The 22098-nt window shown below is 35.7% G+C and overlaps 1 protein-coding gene across 1 annotated transcript; it reads right to left on the reverse strand.

The window, feature by feature from the left end:
• Positions 1-14977: 14977 nt before the first annotated feature.
• LOC139851845 (uncharacterized) lies at positions 14978-19861 on the reverse strand. Its single transcript, XM_071841026.1, has 3 exons — positions 19373-19861; positions 17520-17621; positions 14978-15511 (listed from the first exon to the last, which is right to left on the reverse strand). Exons 1-3 carry the CDS (start codon positions 19859-19861, stop codon positions 14978-14980), a joined length of 1125 nt encoding a protein of 374 aa, XP_071697127.1.
• Positions 19862-22098: the final 2237 nt, after the last annotated feature.

Consider the following 22098-nt stretch of genomic DNA (forward strand, 5'->3'; position numbering starts at 1 on the left):
GGAAGTATGCCAGTGGTACAACTCAACGTAGAATATATTTTTCAGTTACTTGTGCCCATAACGTAAAACATAAAATACATGTATTCTCATCCCGAAATACTTAGAGTTTAAAAGTGGGACTATATACTCACTTTTGCCTTGAAGATATATATATTTTGACTTGGTCTCCGGTTGATATCACGAACCTATCCATATATAATATATCAATATATTTTCATTTTAAACAATCGTCACGTATATATATACTTATAATACTTTTAATGTCTTCTTAGTCCGTAGTTAGCAGTCCGATGTTAGTAATTCAATTTTAATGGTTCATTTTTAGGTGTTTAATAAACCCCCAATGAAAAAAAACCCCCATCGTATATGTATTGGTCGAGATTAATCTTGACCCACGGTACCGGTGTTGTCAAATGACGTGTTGCGTACATAAAGTACCGGTGTTGTCAAATGACGTGTTGCGTACAATCATGGGATCTTATGATTAATCTTCTCGTATTGTTTACGGGTGATCCTGAACCATATAAAATTAAATTATGAGTACATATATATAAAATATCATGTTATTTTAAAAAGATGTGATTTATTTAATTTTCTCCAATTATTTTCGTAGCTAAACTAGTCTTGGATATCCGATTTTGTTTTGGTCATAGTTTCTTCGTTACAACTCCGTTTTCGTTGGTTCAACTTGCCACTTCCTTGGATCGAGTCCCTCTTTAAGAATATGAACTGTAAATACCTTAGTTTGTATTCTAAATCACAGGTCATAGGTCAAACTTTAGTGAAACTTATGAAGTTAATCATTTTTGTTACAAAAATATCATTTAATGACCATTTTTCTAAAAATACTTATACTTTGAATTAAATCATGAAATTTTTATGTGTTAACATATTCATAAGAAATATCATTTTTCCAGAATATAAACCTCCAATTCAAAGTTCAAGATGGTTTTTAATTATCCAACCCAAAACAACCCCCGGTTGCACTCCGACGTCGTAAAAACAGTTTTTAAGGTGTTCTTTGAAAAACCAAGTTATACCTTGTTAAATTAGCATATATTTATGTTATATTACAGGTCTTGAAGTTTTTTAAAAGTTAAGTTAGAAGGATCTATTTAGTTTGCAAACAAGTTTGAAAACATTCAAACTATGTTCTTGTTGTTAAAATTTTATACCACAAAATAAGATAGCTATATATATATGAATCGAATAAGGTTATGAACAAAGTTACTACCTCAAGTTACTTGGACAAGATTGCTGTAAAAGAGAAGTAAAAATCTAGAACCAAAAGAGTGATGGAATTGGATGAAAGATTGGAAGTAAACTTGTGTTCTTGAAAGGATTCTTGAAGTGTTTTTGTAAGGTTTTTCTTATGGTGTTTAAGTGATGTTTTTATGGCTAGATCTTCATGGATACTAGCTGAATGGTTATGGAGTTTCTTAAGAGTGTGTTTTTGGTTAAAGAAATGTGTAGTAAAATGAAAATGGAATGGAGTATAAATGGTAGTGTAAAAGGTGTATAAGTTTGTAATTTTGTGAAAAAATCTTTTAATCATGTGAAATTGTCATACTAGATAACAAAAGTAGTTACCTTATACATAAGGCATTGAACAAGGGCTGGTTGGTGGTGATTTGATGTGTATATACCAATAGTAAATACGTATAGAGGTTAGGTATGATACGAGTACATGTACTCTAGATATACGTATAGAAATCTTGTGAAAAATGGAATGAGAATTCAAATATAGCTATCTTTTGTGAATATACTTATATTGTTTTATGTATTTAAGTCCTTAAAAGTGATTAAATACATTACATATACGATATATGTATAAACATTATATGTTATAAGTATTTATGTCAAATAACGTTACGTATGGTTATCGTTTTGAAAACTTAAGTTAGTAGTTTCAAAATTTACTTATAACTTATTGTTATTAATACAAAATGAGATATTAAAACATCCTTAGATCATGTTAAATATATATATATATATACATATATATACACAAACGTATAATTATCATATGTTATATAGTTCGTGATATCATCGGTCAAACTAGACGGTCAAACGTTGTGTAAAACTCATTTCAAAAACATAAGTCTCAACAATTTGGATTGCTTATCATGTTGGTAAGGTTTAATTTATGTAAATATTAATCTTATAAGTATAGAACGATCGAAAAAGTGCGGGTCATTACAGTACCTACCCGTTAAATAAATTTCGTCCCGAAATTTTAAAATTGTACCTATTTTCCGTCATCGAGAAACAAGTGTGGATACTTTTGTTTCATCTGATCCTCTCGTTCCCAAGTAAACTCGGGACCCCTTCGAGCATTCCAACGAACCTTAACGATCGGTATGTTGCTCTGCTTGAGCTGTTTAACTTCACGGTCCATGATTTCGATTGGTTCTTCGACGAATTGTAGTTTCTCGTCGACATTGATTTCTTCAAGAGGAATGGTGAAATCTTCCTTTGCAAGACACTTCTTAAGGTTTGAGACGTGAAAGGTATTATGTACTCCGGCGAGTTGTTGCGGTAACTCGAGTCGATAAGCTACCGGTCCAATGCGTTCGATGATCTTGAACGGGCCTACGTACCTTGGGTTCAATTTACCCCTTTTGCCGAAACGTATTACACCTTTCCATGGTGACACTTTTAACATAACCATGTCCCCAATCTAAAACTCTAATGGTTTCCTTCGGACATCGGCGTAGCTCTTTTGGCGACTACGGGCTGTTTTCAATCTCTCCTTGATTTGTACTATCTTCTCAGTCGTTTCGTGTATGATCTCGGGACCAGTTAATTGTCGATCTCCTACTTCATTCCAACAGATAGGAGATCTACACTTCCTCCCATACAGTGCTTCAAATGGCGCAACTTTAATGCTCGCATGATAACTATTATTATACGAGAATTCTGCTAACGGTAAATACTTATCCCATCCGTTTCCAAAATCGATCACACATGCCCTGAGCATGTCTTCAAGAGTCTGAATTGTTCTTTCACTCTGCCCCTCAGTTTGCGGATGATATGCGGTGCTCATATCCAAACGAGTACCTAGGGCCTCCTGTAGTGATTGCCAGAACTTTGAGGTAAATCTACTATCACGATCGGATATAATGGAAATAGGTATTCCATGCCTTGAAACAATTTCCTTTATATACAATCGTAATAGTTTCTCCATTCTATCCGTTTCCTTTATAGGCAAGAAATGTGCAGATTTGGTAAGACGATCAACAATTACCCAAATGGTGTCGTATCCCCAGGCAGTCTTTGGTAACTTCGTGATGAAATCCATGGTAATACCATCCCATTTCCATTCTGGGATTTCTGGTTGTTGAAGTAACCCTGACGGCTTCTGGTGTTCTGCTTTGACTTTGGAACAAGTTAAACATTCCCCAACATATGTTGCAACGTCTGTCTTCAAATTAGGCCACCAATAATGCGTCTTAAGATCTTGATACATCTTTCCAACTCCAGGATGTATCGTGTATCTTGTCTTATGTGCCTCATTCAATATTAACTTCCTTAATCCACCCAACTTCGGTACCCAAATACGATTTGTAAAATATCGAGTTCCATCTTCCCGCATAACGAGTTGCTTCTCATACTTCTTCATTATTTCATTTCCTATATTTTCTTTAGTAAGTGCTTCTCGTTGAGCCTCTTTGATTTGTGAGTTGAGATTCATGCGAATTTTTATGTTCATCGCTCGAACTCGAATTGGTTCTCGTTCCTTTCTGCTTAAAGCATCGGCCACCACGTTCGCCTTCCCGGGATGATAACGAATTTCACAATCATAGTCGTTTATCAGCTCGACCCACCTACGTTGCCTCATGTTCAACTGTTTCTGATCAAAAATATGTTGAAGGCTTTTATGATCAGTAAACACAGTGCATTTAACCCCATATAAGTAGTGTCTCCATATCTTCAACGCAAACACGACTGCTCCCAGTTCTAGATCGTGCGTCGTATAATTCCGCTCGTGAATCTTCAATTGTCGGGATGCGTATGCAATAACTTTCTTTCGTTGCATAAGAACACAACCAAAACCTTGTCGCGAAGCGTCACAATATATTTCAAAATCATCGTTCCCTTCAGGTAACGATAAAATAGGCACCGTAGTTAACTTCTTCTTCAGTAATTGAAATGCGTTCTCCTGCTCCGAGGTCCATTCGTATTTCTTCCCTTTTTGCGTTAATGCTGTCAACGGCTTAGCTATTCGGGAAAAATCTTGAATGAACCTTCTATAATAACCGGCTAAACCCAAAAATTGGCGTATCTGCATTGGTGTTTTAGGAGTCTCCCATTTTTCAATGGCCTCAATTTTAGCTGGATCAACCTGAATTCCTTTGCTACTAACAACGTGGCCAAGAAATTGCACTTCTTTCAACCAGAAAGCACATTTAGAAAATTTAGCATATAGCTGTTCTTTTCTCAACAACTCTAATATCAACCTTAAATGCTGTTCATGCTCTTGCTCACTCTTGGAATAGATAAGAATATCATCAATGAAAACAATAACAAACTTATCTAAATAAGGACTACAAACTCGATTCATGAGGTCCATGAATACAGCTGGCGCATTCGTCAATCCAAACGGCATGACCAAAAATTCGTAATGACCATAACGTGTTCGAAAAGCAGTTTTCGGTATATCTTCTTCTTTGACGCGTAGTTGATGATAGCCCGATCTTAGGTCGATTTTCGAATAAACACATGATCCTTGCAGTTGATCAAATAAGTCATCAATTCTCGGTAGTGGATACCGATTCTTGATAGTTAACTTATTTAATTCACGATAATCTATACACATCCTAAAAGATCCATCTTTCTTCTTAACAAACAAAATTGGAGCTCCCCACGGTGAAGTGCTTGGTCGTATGAATCCACGGTCCAGTAATTCTTTTAACTGACTTTGAAGTTCTTTTAACTCGGATGGTGCAAGTCTATATGGAGCACGAGCCACTGGTGCAGCTCCTGGTACTAAATCTATTTGAAATTCTACAGATCTAAATGGAGGTAATCCCGGCAACTCTTCCGGAAAGACTTCAGGAAAATCTCTTGCCACAGGCACGTCATTAATGCTCTTCACTTTTTCCTTCGTTTCAACTTTATTAACATGTGCTAAGATAGCATAGCACCCTTTATTCAAGCACTTTTGAGCTTTCAAATAACTAATGAGTTTTAGCTTTGAGTTACCCTTCTCTCCATAAATCATTACTGGCGTTTTATCCTTACAAGGAATGCGAATTGCCTTCTTGGCACACACAACTTCAGCTCCTACTTTGGACATCCAGTCCATGCCGACTATTACATCAAAACTTCCTAATTCTACGGGTATCAAATCAATCTTAAATGTTTCTCCGGCTAAATTTATTTTACAATCACGGCAAATTTTATCGGCTTTAATTAGTTTACCATTATCTAACTCAATCATGTACTTAGCATCTAGAGGTAATGATTAACAAATCAATTTAGCGTGAAAGTCTCTACACACGTAACTTCTATCAGCACCAGTATCAAATATAATAGATGCGGATAAGTTATTAATGGTAAACGTACCCGTAACAAGCTCCGGGTCTTCACACGCCTCTCTAGCATTAATAACAAATGCTCTTCCTCGTGCAGATCCATTATTCTTCTCTGGATTCGGACACTGGATCTTATAATGACCCTGTTTTCCACACCCATAACAAGTAATGGTAGCCAAAGCAGTTCTATTTGCATTGGTGGCAGGAGTCTTGATACCATTTGTATTTGTAACGAGAGCCCTACAATCTTCAGCAAGATGACCCTTTCGATTACATTTGTTGCATACCACATTACAGTAGCCAGAGTGATGTTTGTGGCATCGGTTGCATAAAGGATTTTGTCCTTTGTAACCAAAGCCTGAACCACTACCCGCACCTTGCGTGGTTTCTTGTTTCTTAAAAGATTGTTGTTGATTACCTCGATCATAACTTCCATTCCACTTTCTTTTGTTACCTGATACCTTCACATCAGTATTGGATGCTTTCTTATCCAAGATGACCTGATCCATTAGCTCGTTTGCCATGGTTATAGCTTCATGAATTGTCTTAGGTTTCGATGCTGTAACATTTGCCTTGACCTTTTTGGGCAAACCATCTTTGTACATTTCAATCTTCCGTTCTTCGGTTGGAACCAATTCAGGACATAGCAAAACTAATTCCATGAATCGCTGATTGTAGTTGGTTATTTCAGTACCAATAACCTTCAGACTTCGTAATTCATCTTCCAACTTCCTAACCTCGTTCCTTGGACAATATTCGTTGATTAACATTGTTTTGAATTCTTCCCATGGAGTATCATAAGCTACATCTCCTCCTACAGCCTTCACAAAATTTTTCCACCACGTGAGTGCACTATCTTGTAAAGTGCACGATGCATACTTGGTCATGTCCTTCTCAACACAACCACTGATTTTAAACACAGTCTCCATCTTTTCTATCCACCGGGTTAAACCGATCGGTCCTTCTGTTCCACTGAATGATGAGGGCTTGCAAGCTTGAAAAGTTTTGTAGGTGCATCCTACACGAGGATTTGGGTTAACTGCAGCAGCTCTTGCAGCCTCGACCCATAACATTCTGTCGTTCACTCGCTGATTGATGAGTTCCTGGATTTCTTGTTCCGTCATTCGGTTCAATCGTGCCATAATCTTCAATAAGAATGAAAAAAAAAATAATAATAATTATTCACATGGAATATTATAGATGTAGTATGTATTTACAGTACATCGTAGCTTATTAATAATATGAACCAGTTATTATTATAAAAGCCTTTTCTTCTTATTAGCATTTTATAATTATATCTAGGGTAGTACCTACCCGTTAAAGTTCATACTTAATAGCTTAGTACGAAAATCAATTACTACCACCCAAATAATACTTAACCATGGAAAATTATTGCATTTCACACTTCACTATTTTACATATGCTTATCTTACATCGAACATTAAGCAAACCACACTAATAATATTATACAAAACATTATATGATCCCATGGTTTAATATGGCAGCGCATCGTTTGGTCTATTTTCTAGGACGTTTAGGTTCAAAGAATCGCTTAACGCTTATCCTGGCTGTCTGCCTATATTTTGGCGGTGTCTCCCTATATTTTGGCTGTGGGGCTGAAGAACTAGATGCCGGGATAGAACGAATAGGAATAGCGGGAATATGGGTGGTAGTGTCTAGTGGAGTTGGTGCCACATCATCCTCTTCGGGATTTGAATTTTCTAATTCATTAGCCTTTCGTTTCTTTCCTAGTTCGAACTTGTCTTTTGTAATTTCCTGTATTTCTTCCTCGGGTTCACTTTCCTCCTCGGGTTCACTTTCCGGGTTCTCTATAGTCGGTTCATCCGGAATTTGTGAGTCTTCCCCAAAGATATTATTTTCGTCATCGGATAGGTTAATGACTGAAACACCATCTGAAGATTCTGATTCGGAGTCGCTGAATGTGATAATAAGTTTTGAGCCTGACATCTATCACACAACAACTAACCCATTAGTACTACATAATATTTACATATAAATTTTAACCAACAATGATAAGCAATGGTTGTTAAATCAGATCCGGTCAAAGTCCAGACTTACTAATGTATCCTAATGACTTATCAGTTAGACACACTAATGCAAACCTGGTTCGCTAAGACCACCGCTCTGATACCACATGTCATAACCCGTCCTTAACCATAAGAACGTGTTAGATAACGTATGATTTCATAGCGAGGTATTGACCTCTATATGCGACATTTTTAAAAGAACAACTGCATATATTTTACATTACAAACCATAATTCTTATTTTTGATACAAGCTTTAGACAATAAAAAGATGATTATCGTTTAGCGATAATCTTAGACTTACAAACTTTACATATGATGATAACAACACGATTTCTAGCATATTTTACAATACAAATCCTCGGATATGCAGTTTTGTTTTTGACACAAATATGCATACTCAAGATCTTGCTTAAATTCAACATGTTGCAGCGGAAGCTTCTAATTATCACCTGAGAATAGACATGTTTAAAACGTCAACATAAAGTTGGTGAGATATAGGTTTAATGCCAACAGCGATATAAATATAGACCACAAGATTTCATATATAAACATTTTAATAAAAATATTCTAAGTGGTTGAGCACTTGGTAACCATACTTAACATTTAATCACGTCGCATATTCCCTTTATTATGAAATCTTACTACACCGTACCAAGTGTAGTCACAAAACGAAGTACTGTGCAACCGTTGAATACTGGTCGTCCAGTCCGGTTGGGGTTGTCAGGCCCGATAGATCTATCAACAGGATTCGCGTTTACAATACCGCTGTAAATAACAGTTACCAAGCTACAGGGAAGTATGCCAGTGGTACAACTCAACGTAGAATATATTTTTCAGTTACTTGTGTCCATAACGTAAAACATAAAATACATGTATTCTCATCCCGAAATACTTAGAGTTTAAAAGTGGGACTATATACTCACTTTTGCCTTGAAGATATATATATTTTGACTTGGTCTCCGGTTGATATCACGAACCTATCCATATATAATATATCAATATATTTTCATTTTAAACAATCGACACGTATATATATACTTATAATACTTTTAATGTCTTCTTAGTCCGTAGTTAGCAGTCCGATGTTAGTAATTCAATTTTAATGGTTCATTTTTAGGTGTTTAATAAACCCCCAATGAAAAAAACCCCCATCGTATATGTATTGGTCGAGATTAATCTTGACCCACGGTACCGGTGTTGTCAAATGACGTGTTGCGTACATAAAGTACCGGTGTTGTCAAATGACGTGTTGCGTACAATCATGGGATCTTATGATTAATCTTCTCGTATTGTTTACGGGTGATCCTGAGCCATATAAAATTAAATTATGAGTACATATATATAAAATATCATGTTATTTTAAAAAGATGTGATTTATTTAATTTTCTCCAATTATTTTCGTAGCTAAACTAGTCTTGGATATCCGATTTTATTTTGGTCATAGTTTCTTCGTTACAACTCCGTTTTCGTTGGTTCAACTTGCCACTTCCTTGGATCGAGTCCCTCTTTAAGAATATGAACTGTAAATACCTTAGTTTGTATTCGAAATCACAGGTCATAGGTCAAACTTTAGTGAAACTTATGAAGTTAATCATTTTTGTTACAAAAATATCATTTAATGACCATTTTTCTAAAAATACTTATACTTTGAATTAAATCATGAAATTTTTATGTGTTAACATATTCATAAGAAATATCATTTTTCCAGAATATAAACCTCCAATTCAAAGTTCAAGATGGTTTTTAATTATCCAACCCAAAACAGCCCCCGGTTGCACTCCGACGTCGTAAAAACAGTTTTTAAGGTGTTCTTTGAAAAACCAAGTTATACCTTGTTAAATTAGCATATATTTATGTTATATTACAGGTCTTGAAGTTTTTTAAAAGTTAAGTTAGAAGGATCTATTTAGTTTGCAAACAAGTTTGAAAACATTCAAACTATGTTCTTGTTGTTAAAATTTTATACCACAAAATAAGATAGCTATATATATATGAATCGAATAAGGTTATGAACAAAGTTACTACCTCAAGTTACTTGGACAAGATTGCTGTAAAAGAGAAGTAAAAATCTAGAACCAAAAGAGTGATGGAATTGGATGAAAGATTGGAAGTAAACTTGTGTTCTTGAAAGGATTCTTGAAGTGTTTTTGTAAGGTTTTTCTTATGGTGTTTAAGTGATGTTTTTATGGCTAGATCTTCATGGATACTAGCTGAATGGTTATGGAGTTTCTTAAGAGTGTGTTTTTGGTTAAAGAAATGTGTAGTAAAATGAAAATGGAATGGAGTATAAATGGTGGTGTAAAAGGTGTATAAGTTTGTAATTTTGTGAAAAAATCTTTTAATCATGTGAAATTGTCATACTAGATAACAAAAGTAGTTACCTTATACATAAGGCATTGAACAAGGGCTGGTTGGTGGTGATTTGATGTGTATATACCAATAGTAAATACGTATAGAGGTTAGGTATGATACGAGTACATGTACTCTAGATATACGTATAGAAATCTTGTGAAAAATGGAATGAGAATTCAAATATAGCTATCTTTTGTGAATATACTTATATTGTTTTATGTATTTAAGTCCTTAAAAGTGATTAAATACATTACATATACGATATATGTATAAACATTATATGTTATAAGTATTTATGTCAAATAACGTTACGTATGGTTATCGTTTTGAAAACTTAAGTTAGTAGTTTCAAAATATACTTATAACTTATTGTTATTAATACAAAATGAGATATTAAAACATCCTTAGATCATGTTAAATATGTATATATACATATATATACACAAACGTATAATTATCATATGTTATATAGTTCGTGATATCATCGGTCAAACTAGACGGTCAAACGTTGTGTAAAACTCATTTCAAAAACATAAGTCTCAACAATTTGGATTGCTTATCATGTTGGTAAGGTTTAATTTATGTAAATATTAATCTTATAAGTATAGAACGATCGAAAAAGTGCGGGTCATTACAGTAAGGGCCCCCCCTTGTAAATTCTGATAATCTGACAGGGGTTGGAAGTGTCAAATAAGCTATCAGATTCAGTAAAGGACTGCCCTTGCAAAAATCTGAAACTTGTCAGGGACTGAATGTGAAACTTTAGATAAATATGTGTCAGATTCGGTATGTTGGGCTGCCCATTCAATGTAAAAACATGTCACACCCAAGAAGAAAAACTGATTCGGTATTTGAGTCCAAATAGCTTATGGCCCAAATAGCTAACTACATTTTTGTTTTGTTTGTTGTGTGTAGGTCATAGTGGTGTGGCTCCCGCAGAGACGCAGGCGCCCGTTTCTGCGGTACCTTTGCTTGAAGGAGCTGCTTCCCAGGAGAGGGTGGAGCCGTCTGCTAGGGAGAGTCGGGTGGTCGAGGAAGAGTCAGATGAGAGGGATACGGTTCAAGGACACCGTCTCGAGAAGGAGCCTGCTGTGGAGGCTTCAGATTCTCACCCCCGGCTAACAACAAATGCCGGGCAGAATGTTTACGTTCTGCCCGACTGCGATATTGGGCCATTTCGTGATCTCCTTCACTGTGACTCTTCAGATTATCCAGTTTATAGGGAGTATCTGGAGTTTATTACTTTTCCAGCTCTGAAAGAGGCGTTAGCTGCTCTTTCCGCTACACAGGCGCGACATTTGCGTTCTCAGTTTGCCGGGTTCGCCCAACATCTTGTGGTGGATGAACTACATCGGAGCGAGGCTGATGCTTGTTGTATTCACGAGCAGTGTGTGATGTTTTAAAATGACAATCGGCGTGTGGCGGAGTTGTCGGGGAGTAATACCAGTCTCGAGAGGGAGCTTGCGTCGGCAAAGGAGGCCTTGGCCTCATCCCGGGATGAGTTACGGGCTTCCCGGGAAGCATTGGAGGCTTCGAAGGTGGCACTGGCTCGGGATCAGGAAGTGGTCGCCCTTCTCTCGGATGATAATAAGAAACTATCAGAGAAGGTGTCGGTGACATTGGGTGAACTTACCCGTCTGCAACATGGTATACCCGTACTTTTTTCCCGCCTACTGAAGTCCTCCATTGTTCATCGGCCGTTTAATGCCTTTATCGAGGCTATCAAAAAGTTAACCACTTTAGAGTAAGGCGAGTGCAGTGTTTCTTGCCGGCTGATAGTGCGGCCCAAAAGATGAAGAACGTTTTAAGCTCTACTTATGTTCAAGATTGCCGACGAGTGCATGAGGCTCTTGGCCAGATTAGCTTTGAAGAATTGGATAGGATTTGTAGGGATGAGAATTCATCCGTGGAGGATATTGTAAACTACCAACCGCAGAGATATGCACTCGGTTGTGTTTTTCGTTTGTCATTAATGTAACTCCTTTACATTTGTTATGTCTTGTGTGTAAACTAGTTTATTTATGTGTGCTTTGTTTGCTGTGTCATGACAATAACGTAGATATCTTGACTACGTGTAAGTATGGTCGAGATGTTTATACTGTAAAACCGGACCATAAATAATTTGGCCAGATGCCCTCATTATCCGAGAAGGTTCTTCAAGGGGTATCAGCCTACCAACGAAAGCTAGAAGGCATTTCTTCTGGCGGTAGGTCTGAAATATGCTAAAATACTTTTGATTGTGTTTGTGTCATATTCAGAGTTGCTACAGAGTACAAGATATAAAATGTAACTTTATTGATGACTCATACTTAGAAATAATTTTGATACATAAGTGTGTGATTCTTCTGATGCTCGGGTGGGTGATCAGTCCTCCCGGTCACATGTAGACTACAAATGATATTTCTTTATATGAAAGGCGTGCCAAGGGCGTTGTACTGGGATTCCGTCTAGTGTCTCCAAGTGGTATGCACCATAGTCGGTTATGCCGAAAACCCTGTAAGGTCCTTCCCATCGTGGGCCCAGTTTTTCGACGTCCTGTTGTCAGCTGGCTTCATTACTTTGTAGCACTAGGTCGTGTAGCTGAAAGTCTAATGGTTTGACTTTTTTTATCATAATGGTTTGCAATTTTTTGCTTCTTTTCAGCTTGCCGGATGTGTGCTATTGTTCGACGCTCTTCTAGGGCGTCTAGATTTTCTCGTAATGTTTCGTCATTTTGTTGTTCATCGAACGTTGTTATTCATTTGGTCGGGACAAGAACTTTAGCCGGGATGACCGCTTCAGTGCTGTATACCAGGCTGAATGGGGTTTCGTTTGTACTGTCTTTTGGTGTTGTCCGGTGTGCCCAAAGTACATGTTGGAGTTCATTCACCCATCCTTGTCGGTGTTTTCCTAGTTTGGCCTTTATTCCGGTGACTATATCCCTGTTAGTGACCTTAACCTGTCCGTTAGCCTGTGGATATGCCACGGAAGTGAACGATTGTTGAATGTCCATGTCTACGCACCAGTCTTTAAAAGAATTGTGTGCAACTTGTGTTCCGTTATCGCTGACTATTTCGCGTAGTAAGCCGAAACGACAAACGATATCCTCCCATACAAAGGTTAAGATTTTCCTTCCGGTAATCGTTCTTAACGGTCTTGCTTCGACCCACTTTGTAAAGTAATCAATGCGACGACTAGGAACTTAACATTTCCAACAGCTCTTGGGAACAGACCAACAATGTCGATTCCCCACTTGCAAAATGGCCAAGCGGCGTGTATTGGGATCATGTTATGCTGAGGGGATCTGTTGACGGGGGCATGTATATGACATGCCTCGCAGTTTACGATCAGATCGTATGTGTCCCGATACATGTGCGGCAAGAAATAACCCATTCTCTTGATCCTGCTGACTATTGTTCTGTAGATGGAGTGTGTCGAGCAGGCTCCTTCGTGCATTTCTTGTATGATTTCTTTGGCCTGCGCTGGTCCAACGCATCTCAAATATGGCTCGGTGAATGATTTTCTATACAGGATGCCATCTTTGAAGTGATACATTGGTGCGCGCATCCGGATCCTACGAGCTTGTAGTTTGTCTTCCTAGAGGGTACCATCGGTGAGGTATCATATTAAGGGTGTCATCCAACAATCTTTTTCTTCTTCTATGATTGTTTCCATGAGGGTATCTTCGTCGGTTGACTTTCTTTCCAGTACTTCCACCATGACTTTTTTGCTGAAGTGATCGTATAGCAGGGAGGTAAGCTTGCGTAAAGCATCTACTTTCTTGTTTCAGTTGTGGGGTATTTGCTTAATTTAAAATGCCACGAAGTTTTGAACTAGCGATTTTGCAAGCTCTAGGTATTTTTGCATCGATGTGTCTCTTGCTTCGAAACTACCGTTTAACTGGCTTGCTACTAGTTGCGAGTCAACAAAATCCGTGAGCTATTGCACATCGATCCTTTTTGCTAGGCGCAAGCCGGCTAATAGTGCTTCGTACTCAGTTCATTATTTGAGGTGGCAAACTTTAGCCGGATGGCGTAAGTTATTTCTTCTCCGTTTTGGGATACTAGAAGCAAACCTATGCCGGCTCCTTCTTCACTTGACGCCCCATCTGTATAAAATTCCCAAACTTCATCCTCGTCCCTTCTTGTAATGGTAGTTTCACCCTTTTTAATCATGTCGAAGGGGAGCTCTACCAGGAAGTCTGCTATAACTTGGACTTTGACTAAATTTCTTGGCAGAAAATCGATTTCATGCTCGCCAAGCTCAATCGCCCACTTGGCCATTCTCCTGGATATCTCCAGTCTTGTCAAGACGTGCTTGATTGGTTGGTCCGTTAGGACCCGTATCGGGTGAGCTTGGAAGTATCTTCATAATTGCCTTGCCGTGTGCACAAAGGGCATACAATAGCTTTTCCATTGTCGGGTAATTCACTTCTCCATTTTGTAATACTTTGCTTACAAAGTATACCGGCATTTGGACTTTACCCCTGTCAGCGATTAGCACTGAGCTAATTGCCTCAGAGGAAGCAGCAAGATATACCGTTAGAGTTTCCCCCTGAATTGGTGCCGTTAGAGTAGGTAACTCTTTTAGAAATGCTTTCATGTCTTGGAAGGCCCTCTCGGCTTCTTTCGTCCAAATGAAATCTTTTTTATTCAAACATCCCTTTAGTGTGTGGAAGATGGGTAGAGATCTGTCTATAGCCCGTGATAAGAATCTCGTTAGTGCCGCTAACTTCCCGTTTAGACTCTGCACGTCTTTTTTAGTTTTAGGCGATTGCATATCTTCGATTGCCTGAATTTTCTTCGGGTTCGCCTTAATTCCTCTCGGAGTGACCATAAACCCCAAGAATCGGCCTTCTTCCATCCCGAAGGAACATTTTGATGGGTTTAGCTTCATATTTATTTTTCGTAGCGACTCAAATGTTTCGATTATATCTAAATCATCTGTTCTTCCGAGTCACACTCGATGACAATGTCGTCCACGTACGCTTCAATGTTTCGTCTGATCTGATTCTGGAATGCCTTGTCGATTACTTTTTGGTATGTTACTTCGGCATTTTTTTAACCAAATGGCATTTCGGTATAGCAAAAGATGCCTTTGTTTTTGAAAAACACGATTTTTTCTTCATCTGCCATTGGTATTTGTTGGTAACCTCTGTACGCATCTAGGAAGCTTTTAAACCTGTGACCCGTGAGGGATTCGACTTTCCAGTCGATCTCCGGAAAGGGGTAGTTGTCTTTTGGGCAAGCTTTATTGATGTCTTTGTAATCGACACACATGCGCCAAGAGCCGTCTGCCTTTTTTACCATGACAGGGTTAGCTACCCATGTTTGGTATTTTACTTCCTTCATTATTCCGGCATCAACAAGTCGTTGCACCTCATCAGCTAGGAATTTACTTCGTTCTAACGCCATTGCTCGTTTATTTTGGACAACAGGCGTGATGTTTGGGTTCACATTTAGCCGGTGTTGTGCTATTTCTCGTGGGACGCCAGTCCTGTCGGATGGCACCCAAGCGAAAACATCGATATTTGCTGCTAGGAGTTTACACAGCGTGTCTTTTGCGTTAGTGCTCAGAGTAGCTCCAACCTGGATCTGTTGTTTCGGATATTTAGGGTTTGGTGACACATAGCCGTCATCATAATTATGATGTCATTGGTGCCTTTGAATATCTGCAAACACTCAATCGGCTCCAACTCCTGTGTCCAATTGTTGCTATGTCGGCTGGGGTTGGAAATTTCAACATGCCACGTACCGTTGATGTAATTTCTCCAAATTTTTTCATAGCATTTCACCCTAGGATAATGAAAGGACCCGTCCTAATCCATTCGGAAGAAGTCCATATCGATTATAAACGATTCACAACAGTTGATTACATCGCGAGGTACTTGACCTCTATATGATACATTTTACAAACATTGCATTCGTTTTGAAAAGACAATCTTTCATTTCATCTGAAGTTGACAGACATTCAAACCATTTCATAATATATCCAACTATAATTGACTTAATAATAATCTTGGTGAACTTCAATGACTCGAATGCAACGTCTTTTGAAATATGTCATGAACGACTCCAAGTAATATCCTTAAAATGAGCAAATGCACAGCGGAATAATTCTTTCATACCTGAGAATAAACATGCTTTAAAGTGTCAACCAAAAGGTTGGTGAGTTCATTAGTTTAACATAAATAATCATTTCATAATTTTAATAGACCACAAGATTTCATATTTCCATTTCTCATAAACATACGTCCCATGCATAGAGACAAAATATCATTCATATGGATTGAACACCTGGTAACCGACATTCACAATATGCATATAAGAATATCCCCATCATTCCGGGATCCTCCTTCGGACATGATATAAATTTCGAAGTACTAAAGCATCCGGTACTTTGGATGGGGCTTGTTGGGCCCGATAGATCTATCTTTAGAGTTCGCGTCAATTAGGGTGTTTGTTCCCTAATTCTTAGATTACCAGACTTAATAAAAAGGGGCATATTCGATTTCGATCATTCAACCATATAATGTAGTTTCGATTACTTGTGTCTATTTCGTAAAACATTTATAAAACCGCATGCATTCTCAGTCCCAAAAATATATATTGTAAAAGCATTAAAAAGGGGAGTAATGAAACTCACAGTAATGTATTTTGTAGTAAAAATACATATGACGATATTGAACAACTGAACAATGCAGGGTTGGCCTTGGATTCACGAACCTATATCAATTGTATATTTATTAATACATATAGTGTAAATCACAAAATTTCATTTTAAAATATATACTTATTTTATATTTCATATGATATTGTATTTATATTGATTTTGTGTATATATAAATATAATGGTTAATATTTATACATTTAGTTATATTAATATACCTATATACCTATATATGTGATTCGTATTGTATTCACGAAATATCATTTGTTATTTATCTGAAATAGTAATATAATCCTAGTATGTGTAATAATTATTTATAATATACAAAAGATTTATTTGATAAAATGATAGCTTCACTAGTAATTATAAAGTGTAAATGATAGTTTTAGTAAGTATAATATTTTTAATGATAGTAGTAAGTTTAATAATAATTATAGTCTTATTAGATATTTTAAATGATCAATAATAATAATAATACAAATAGTACGATATTAATAATAATAACGATAGTAATAATATTACTAAAAATTATAACTTGATACAATAATACTTAATAATAGTAATGATAATAATAATAATAACAATCTTATTACAAATATTAATTTTTAATAATAATACTACTTAGTGATGTTACTGGTAAGGATAATAATGTTAATAATACAACAATAATAATAGTCCTAATTTTAATTGTAATGCCTTTACTCATAATATCGATAATGATAATACTTTTAATACGATCAAAGATACTTCTAATATACAAGGGTAATAACAATTATCATAATAATAATAATAATGACTAATAATAATAATAATAATAGTAACAATAACAATTTATAATCATAATTATAACCATAATAACTACTAATAATAATCATAACAATAACCATAATAATAATAATAATAATAATAAAAATAAAAGAAAATTTTGTATACCCTTAAAAGCTTCAAATAAAAAGAATCGCTCCAGGTGGGAATTGAACCCGAGACTTTACGCTCACCCAACCAACACTCTGCCACTCCTCCACTCTTCTTTTTCTGTTTTATATCAGAAACAAAAACAGTAAATATATAACTCGTACTTCACTAGTTTCTTCTCCCTCAAGAACAATCGTTGTACTCATAAATCATAACAATAATACTTTTAAATCTTCAATATATCTTTAGAAACACTCAGTATTAATTAAAAGTAGTATTAGTAAACGAAAAAAAATAAAAAATAAAATAAAATCATCACCTGCTGCTCGTCGCTAGTTACTTTTAAAAAAAAATTGATTTCAAAATTGTGAATGTTTTAGACAAAAGTTATAACACGAATTGTGTTTCAATTTACTCCTAGAAACTTTATCCATAGCCAATTTAACTGGAAACCTCTAAACAATTTCGAATTTAATGATGAACAAAACTTTGACTTTTTAAAATCAAAAGTTTGACTCGCAAATTCGTTCTTGATAAAAAGAATTGAGATTTACAACTTCACAGATAGTTTAAACTGAAGATTTAGAACATGATTGCATTAATACATTTTTGATTATCATTGGAAATCGAATTCTGAGAAAAAAGATGTGTACAGAGGAAAAAAAATAAAAAAATAAAAAAATAAATAGCCCTCTAATTCAATCTGGGTTTCTGATTTGCTATGATAACAGATGACGTTTTAAAAAAAAATAGAGATCAAAAGATTGTTTGTTTTATTTTGATGATTGGGTTCACGAGTTTGAAGAGAAAAAGCAGAAGAATAAAGAAAAAAAATGATAGAGATAGGAGAGAAAATAATTTACGTGTTTATCTGCACTTATATCTAGATAACTACTCTTAATGTTTATATAAATCTGTATATATAAATTATATATATTTATGTATCTGTATCTATATTTTATGGTTAATCTTATTCAATAATATAAATAAATATAAATATAACTATAGTAATAATACTTTTAATATTATAAATAAAAATAATAAAATTTATAATAATATAATAGTAACACTAATAATTTTATTATTAAATAATAATGATACTATTAATTATAAAATTTATAACAATAATATTATCAATAATAATACTAATTGTAATAATACTATTATTATTAATGATAATAATAATATTAGTAATAATAATACTATAACAATTTATATATATATAATTCGTATCTAGATGTTATATATTGAAAATAATACTTTTAGTACTACTGATTTTAATATTCATTTTAATAATATTAATGTTAATGATTACAAATCATACGTATCCAATCTCATTAAAATTAATAATATTAATAATACATATTTTAATATTAATATCAATATTAGCGAAATAATGATCATACTACAGCATTTATACTTTAATTTGTAATTACATATAATATATTAGCTTTGCATCTCATTACATATGTAATACTTATTTTATAACATATTTGAATATTTAACATTCATATATATTTTATATATATTTTAATATAATAAACATAAATCATCTATATCTATATATATTCATTTTAATAGTAACTTAATTATTTTATTTATCATTTTATACTTTTAATTCCGATTGATTAAAGTGTATCTCAAAATATTATATATATAAACCCTTATTTTTATTTTGATACAATTATTTACATATTTATTTACACACCAATGTTCGTGAATCGTCGGGCACAGTCCAAAGGTAATTGATTTCATGAGTATAGTTTCAACATTTTTGAGACTCAACTTTACAGACTTTGCTTATCATGTCGAGATAACATTAAGATTAAAGTTTAAATTTGGTCAGAAATTCCCGGGTCATCACAGATAACGTTATATCGTGAGTCTATTTTGACAATAGAGAATTCGATGTCTGCAGTGCTTTGGAAAGGTAATGTTCCTAGAACAACTTCCAGCGTGATGGAACCTATCAGCCAGGTTGCAGCACTGTTGAATCCTACTAATGGTGAAGTTGCTACCTTCTTTTGCCGTCTAATGCTTTCTGGTAGCTGTAAAAAGCAGTGTTCGAACATGACCTCTGCTCCTGCGCCGGTGTCGGTGTATATTCGTCCAATCTGGCAATTGGAAATGTGCGCCCAAATGATAACCGGTTCAGAAGAAGGGTTAATGCTAAATAATGATGGGAAGATGATGGGTTCATGCTTCCAGTTATCTAATACTCCAGCTTTGCGTCGCTGCCCAGCATCCCATGAGTGGATCATGTATATGTCAGCCTTCGTTGAGTTGCTTGGGTGTGTTTCTTCATCGTGTAGCTCTTGAGGTTGAGTAGTGATTAATTTCGTACCTTTTGATAGCGCCATTTTATCAAACCAAAATCGTAATCGTTAATTAGATTTCGGGTTTGAGTGCTTGATTTGGGAAAAAGAGTGGATCGAATGTTTTAACTCCAATAATTGTGCACACCTCGATTTGAAATCTGGATTTCAAGGGCGCAAAACAGTCGATGTAATTAACCTTGTTTGATCGGAATCAAATAAGTTAATATCTTAGAATGAGGATTAACTTCGATAATGACCAGAATCTTTATCGGGATTGTGTTATCAGCTGGAGAGATGTTACCGTAGTTAATTTGGGCAGAGTAACATTAATGCATCCAGTGTTGTTGAATGAATGATCTTTAATCATGTATTTATAGGTGTTATGAGGGAATGGTGACGTGGCACCTGTCCCTTTCATAGGAATAAGGAGCAGGTCCTAACAAACTTTGCTGATCCCAAGGATTGACGTGGCACCTGTCCCTTTCATGGGAATAACGAGCAGGTCCTAACAAACTTTCCTAGATTCGTGGGGTGACTTGGCATGCAGCTCATTTGTATGTTTGTTCCGGGATCAAGCACTCGTTCCGGGACAGTGCACCTATTTCGGGATGAAGTGTCTGTTCTGGGATAACGTGTTTGTTCCGGGACGGTGTCCTTGTGCCGGGCCAGGATATCTAAACCGGGAAGACACGGTAGTTCCGATAGTGTAGTAGATCCATCCAGGTCGTGATGGATGAATGCCTTGTTCAATCAAGAAGGTTTTGCCTGATGTTTATTCCAAGTGTTTCTCCACGGTAGTGTTATGACCGGGCAAGATTTTAGCCGGTTTATGGGTAACCTTATAAAGGTTATCGGGTACCCGATGTCTTATGGTTCAGCAGGCCTTTTTATGTGATGACATGGTTCCCGTCTTTCTAATGTCTTTGCATCCGACTAGGTAACGGCGGTAATCTGTTCATTTGTACAGGCTGGCATTGGGTAGCGTTCCGGCTATCCTTTGTCCGGTATGGAATCTCCTAGATGCATACATGAGTAGCCTTCTGATCAGGTTGCTAAGGTGAGGTTGGGAAGATGTTACCTGCCCGTGGTGGCTCACGCCAGGTACGCTCTAGCCGTAACGTTGTTAACAATGTTTATTTGAGATGGATCATTATGCGTATCATCAAACACAAAGTCAATGATTCTTCAAATGAATGAATTAGATCCTCCAATCACTTGCAATGCATTCCATATCCAGCGATTAAGCATTAACTGTGATAAATATTCAATCATAACAGTAACAATATCACAATCTGATGAAGAACAGTAACGAGTTTGAAGATGAAGAAATTGAAAAATTGAGTTTTCAAATTATATGATTTCAGGCCTCGATTTATGCATTAAATTTGCTTAAAATCCTTCATAGAACACTCGAGAAGCATCATCTACATCGGAATGAAAACAGAATCCGCGAATTCGAAGAATATAAACCGTTTGACTTTTTCTTTTGAACTTTGACTTAGAAATTCGAGCTTGTTTCTTCGAATTAGGATCTCAAACTTTGAGGATAGTTTCACGATGTGAATCTAACCACTTCTGCATTTTTACTTTTTGTTAATTCATTACGAAATATTCTGGAGACTAAAACGATCTTGATATGTGAATGACGAAGAACACGATCGAATTGGAAAAGAATTTGTTGATGTTTATGTGTTTTGATGATGCACGTAGTTTAGGAATGATTTAAGAATCAAATTTCAGTGATCAATTCGGTTGAAGAATCACATAATTCGAATTTGAATTTTTAAGATGAATGTGAACATCTTCGAAAATGACTTTTATGATTGATTTTACACCTCAAAAGACCGAAATAAATAAATATATTTAATTTAAAATTTTGAGATTTTTTTCCGATGACTTTTATCCGCCACTGATTAACATCGGAACAAGAAATTCAATCCGTGAAAGGCGACGGCTAATATTATCACACGTTTATATATTTATATTATATTATAACTATTAGTAGATTGCTTTTATTTTTCAATGTTTCCCACTAACCATCTATAATTATCTATTTCCGTTTCATTTTTCACTACAACCAACTTGATTACTTCACATTATTGAACTGATCCCCACAACCACTTTCTCATATTTGTTTTCTCTTAAATCATGTCACTTTACAACCCATGTTCCACGGATACACTTCATGATATATCAATCCATCACCTTTTTCACTATCTCAATTACATATAATATACATACATATATTGCAAGTGAGATGCAAACAAACACCCACATCA

This window comes from Rutidosis leptorrhynchoides, chromosome 1, assembly GCF_046630445.1.
Source record: "Rutidosis leptorrhynchoides isolate AG116_Rl617_1_P2 chromosome 1, CSIRO_AGI_Rlap_v1, whole genome shotgun sequence".
Taxonomy (NCBI): Eukaryota; Viridiplantae; Streptophyta; class Magnoliopsida; order Asterales; family Asteraceae; genus Rutidosis; species Rutidosis leptorrhynchoides.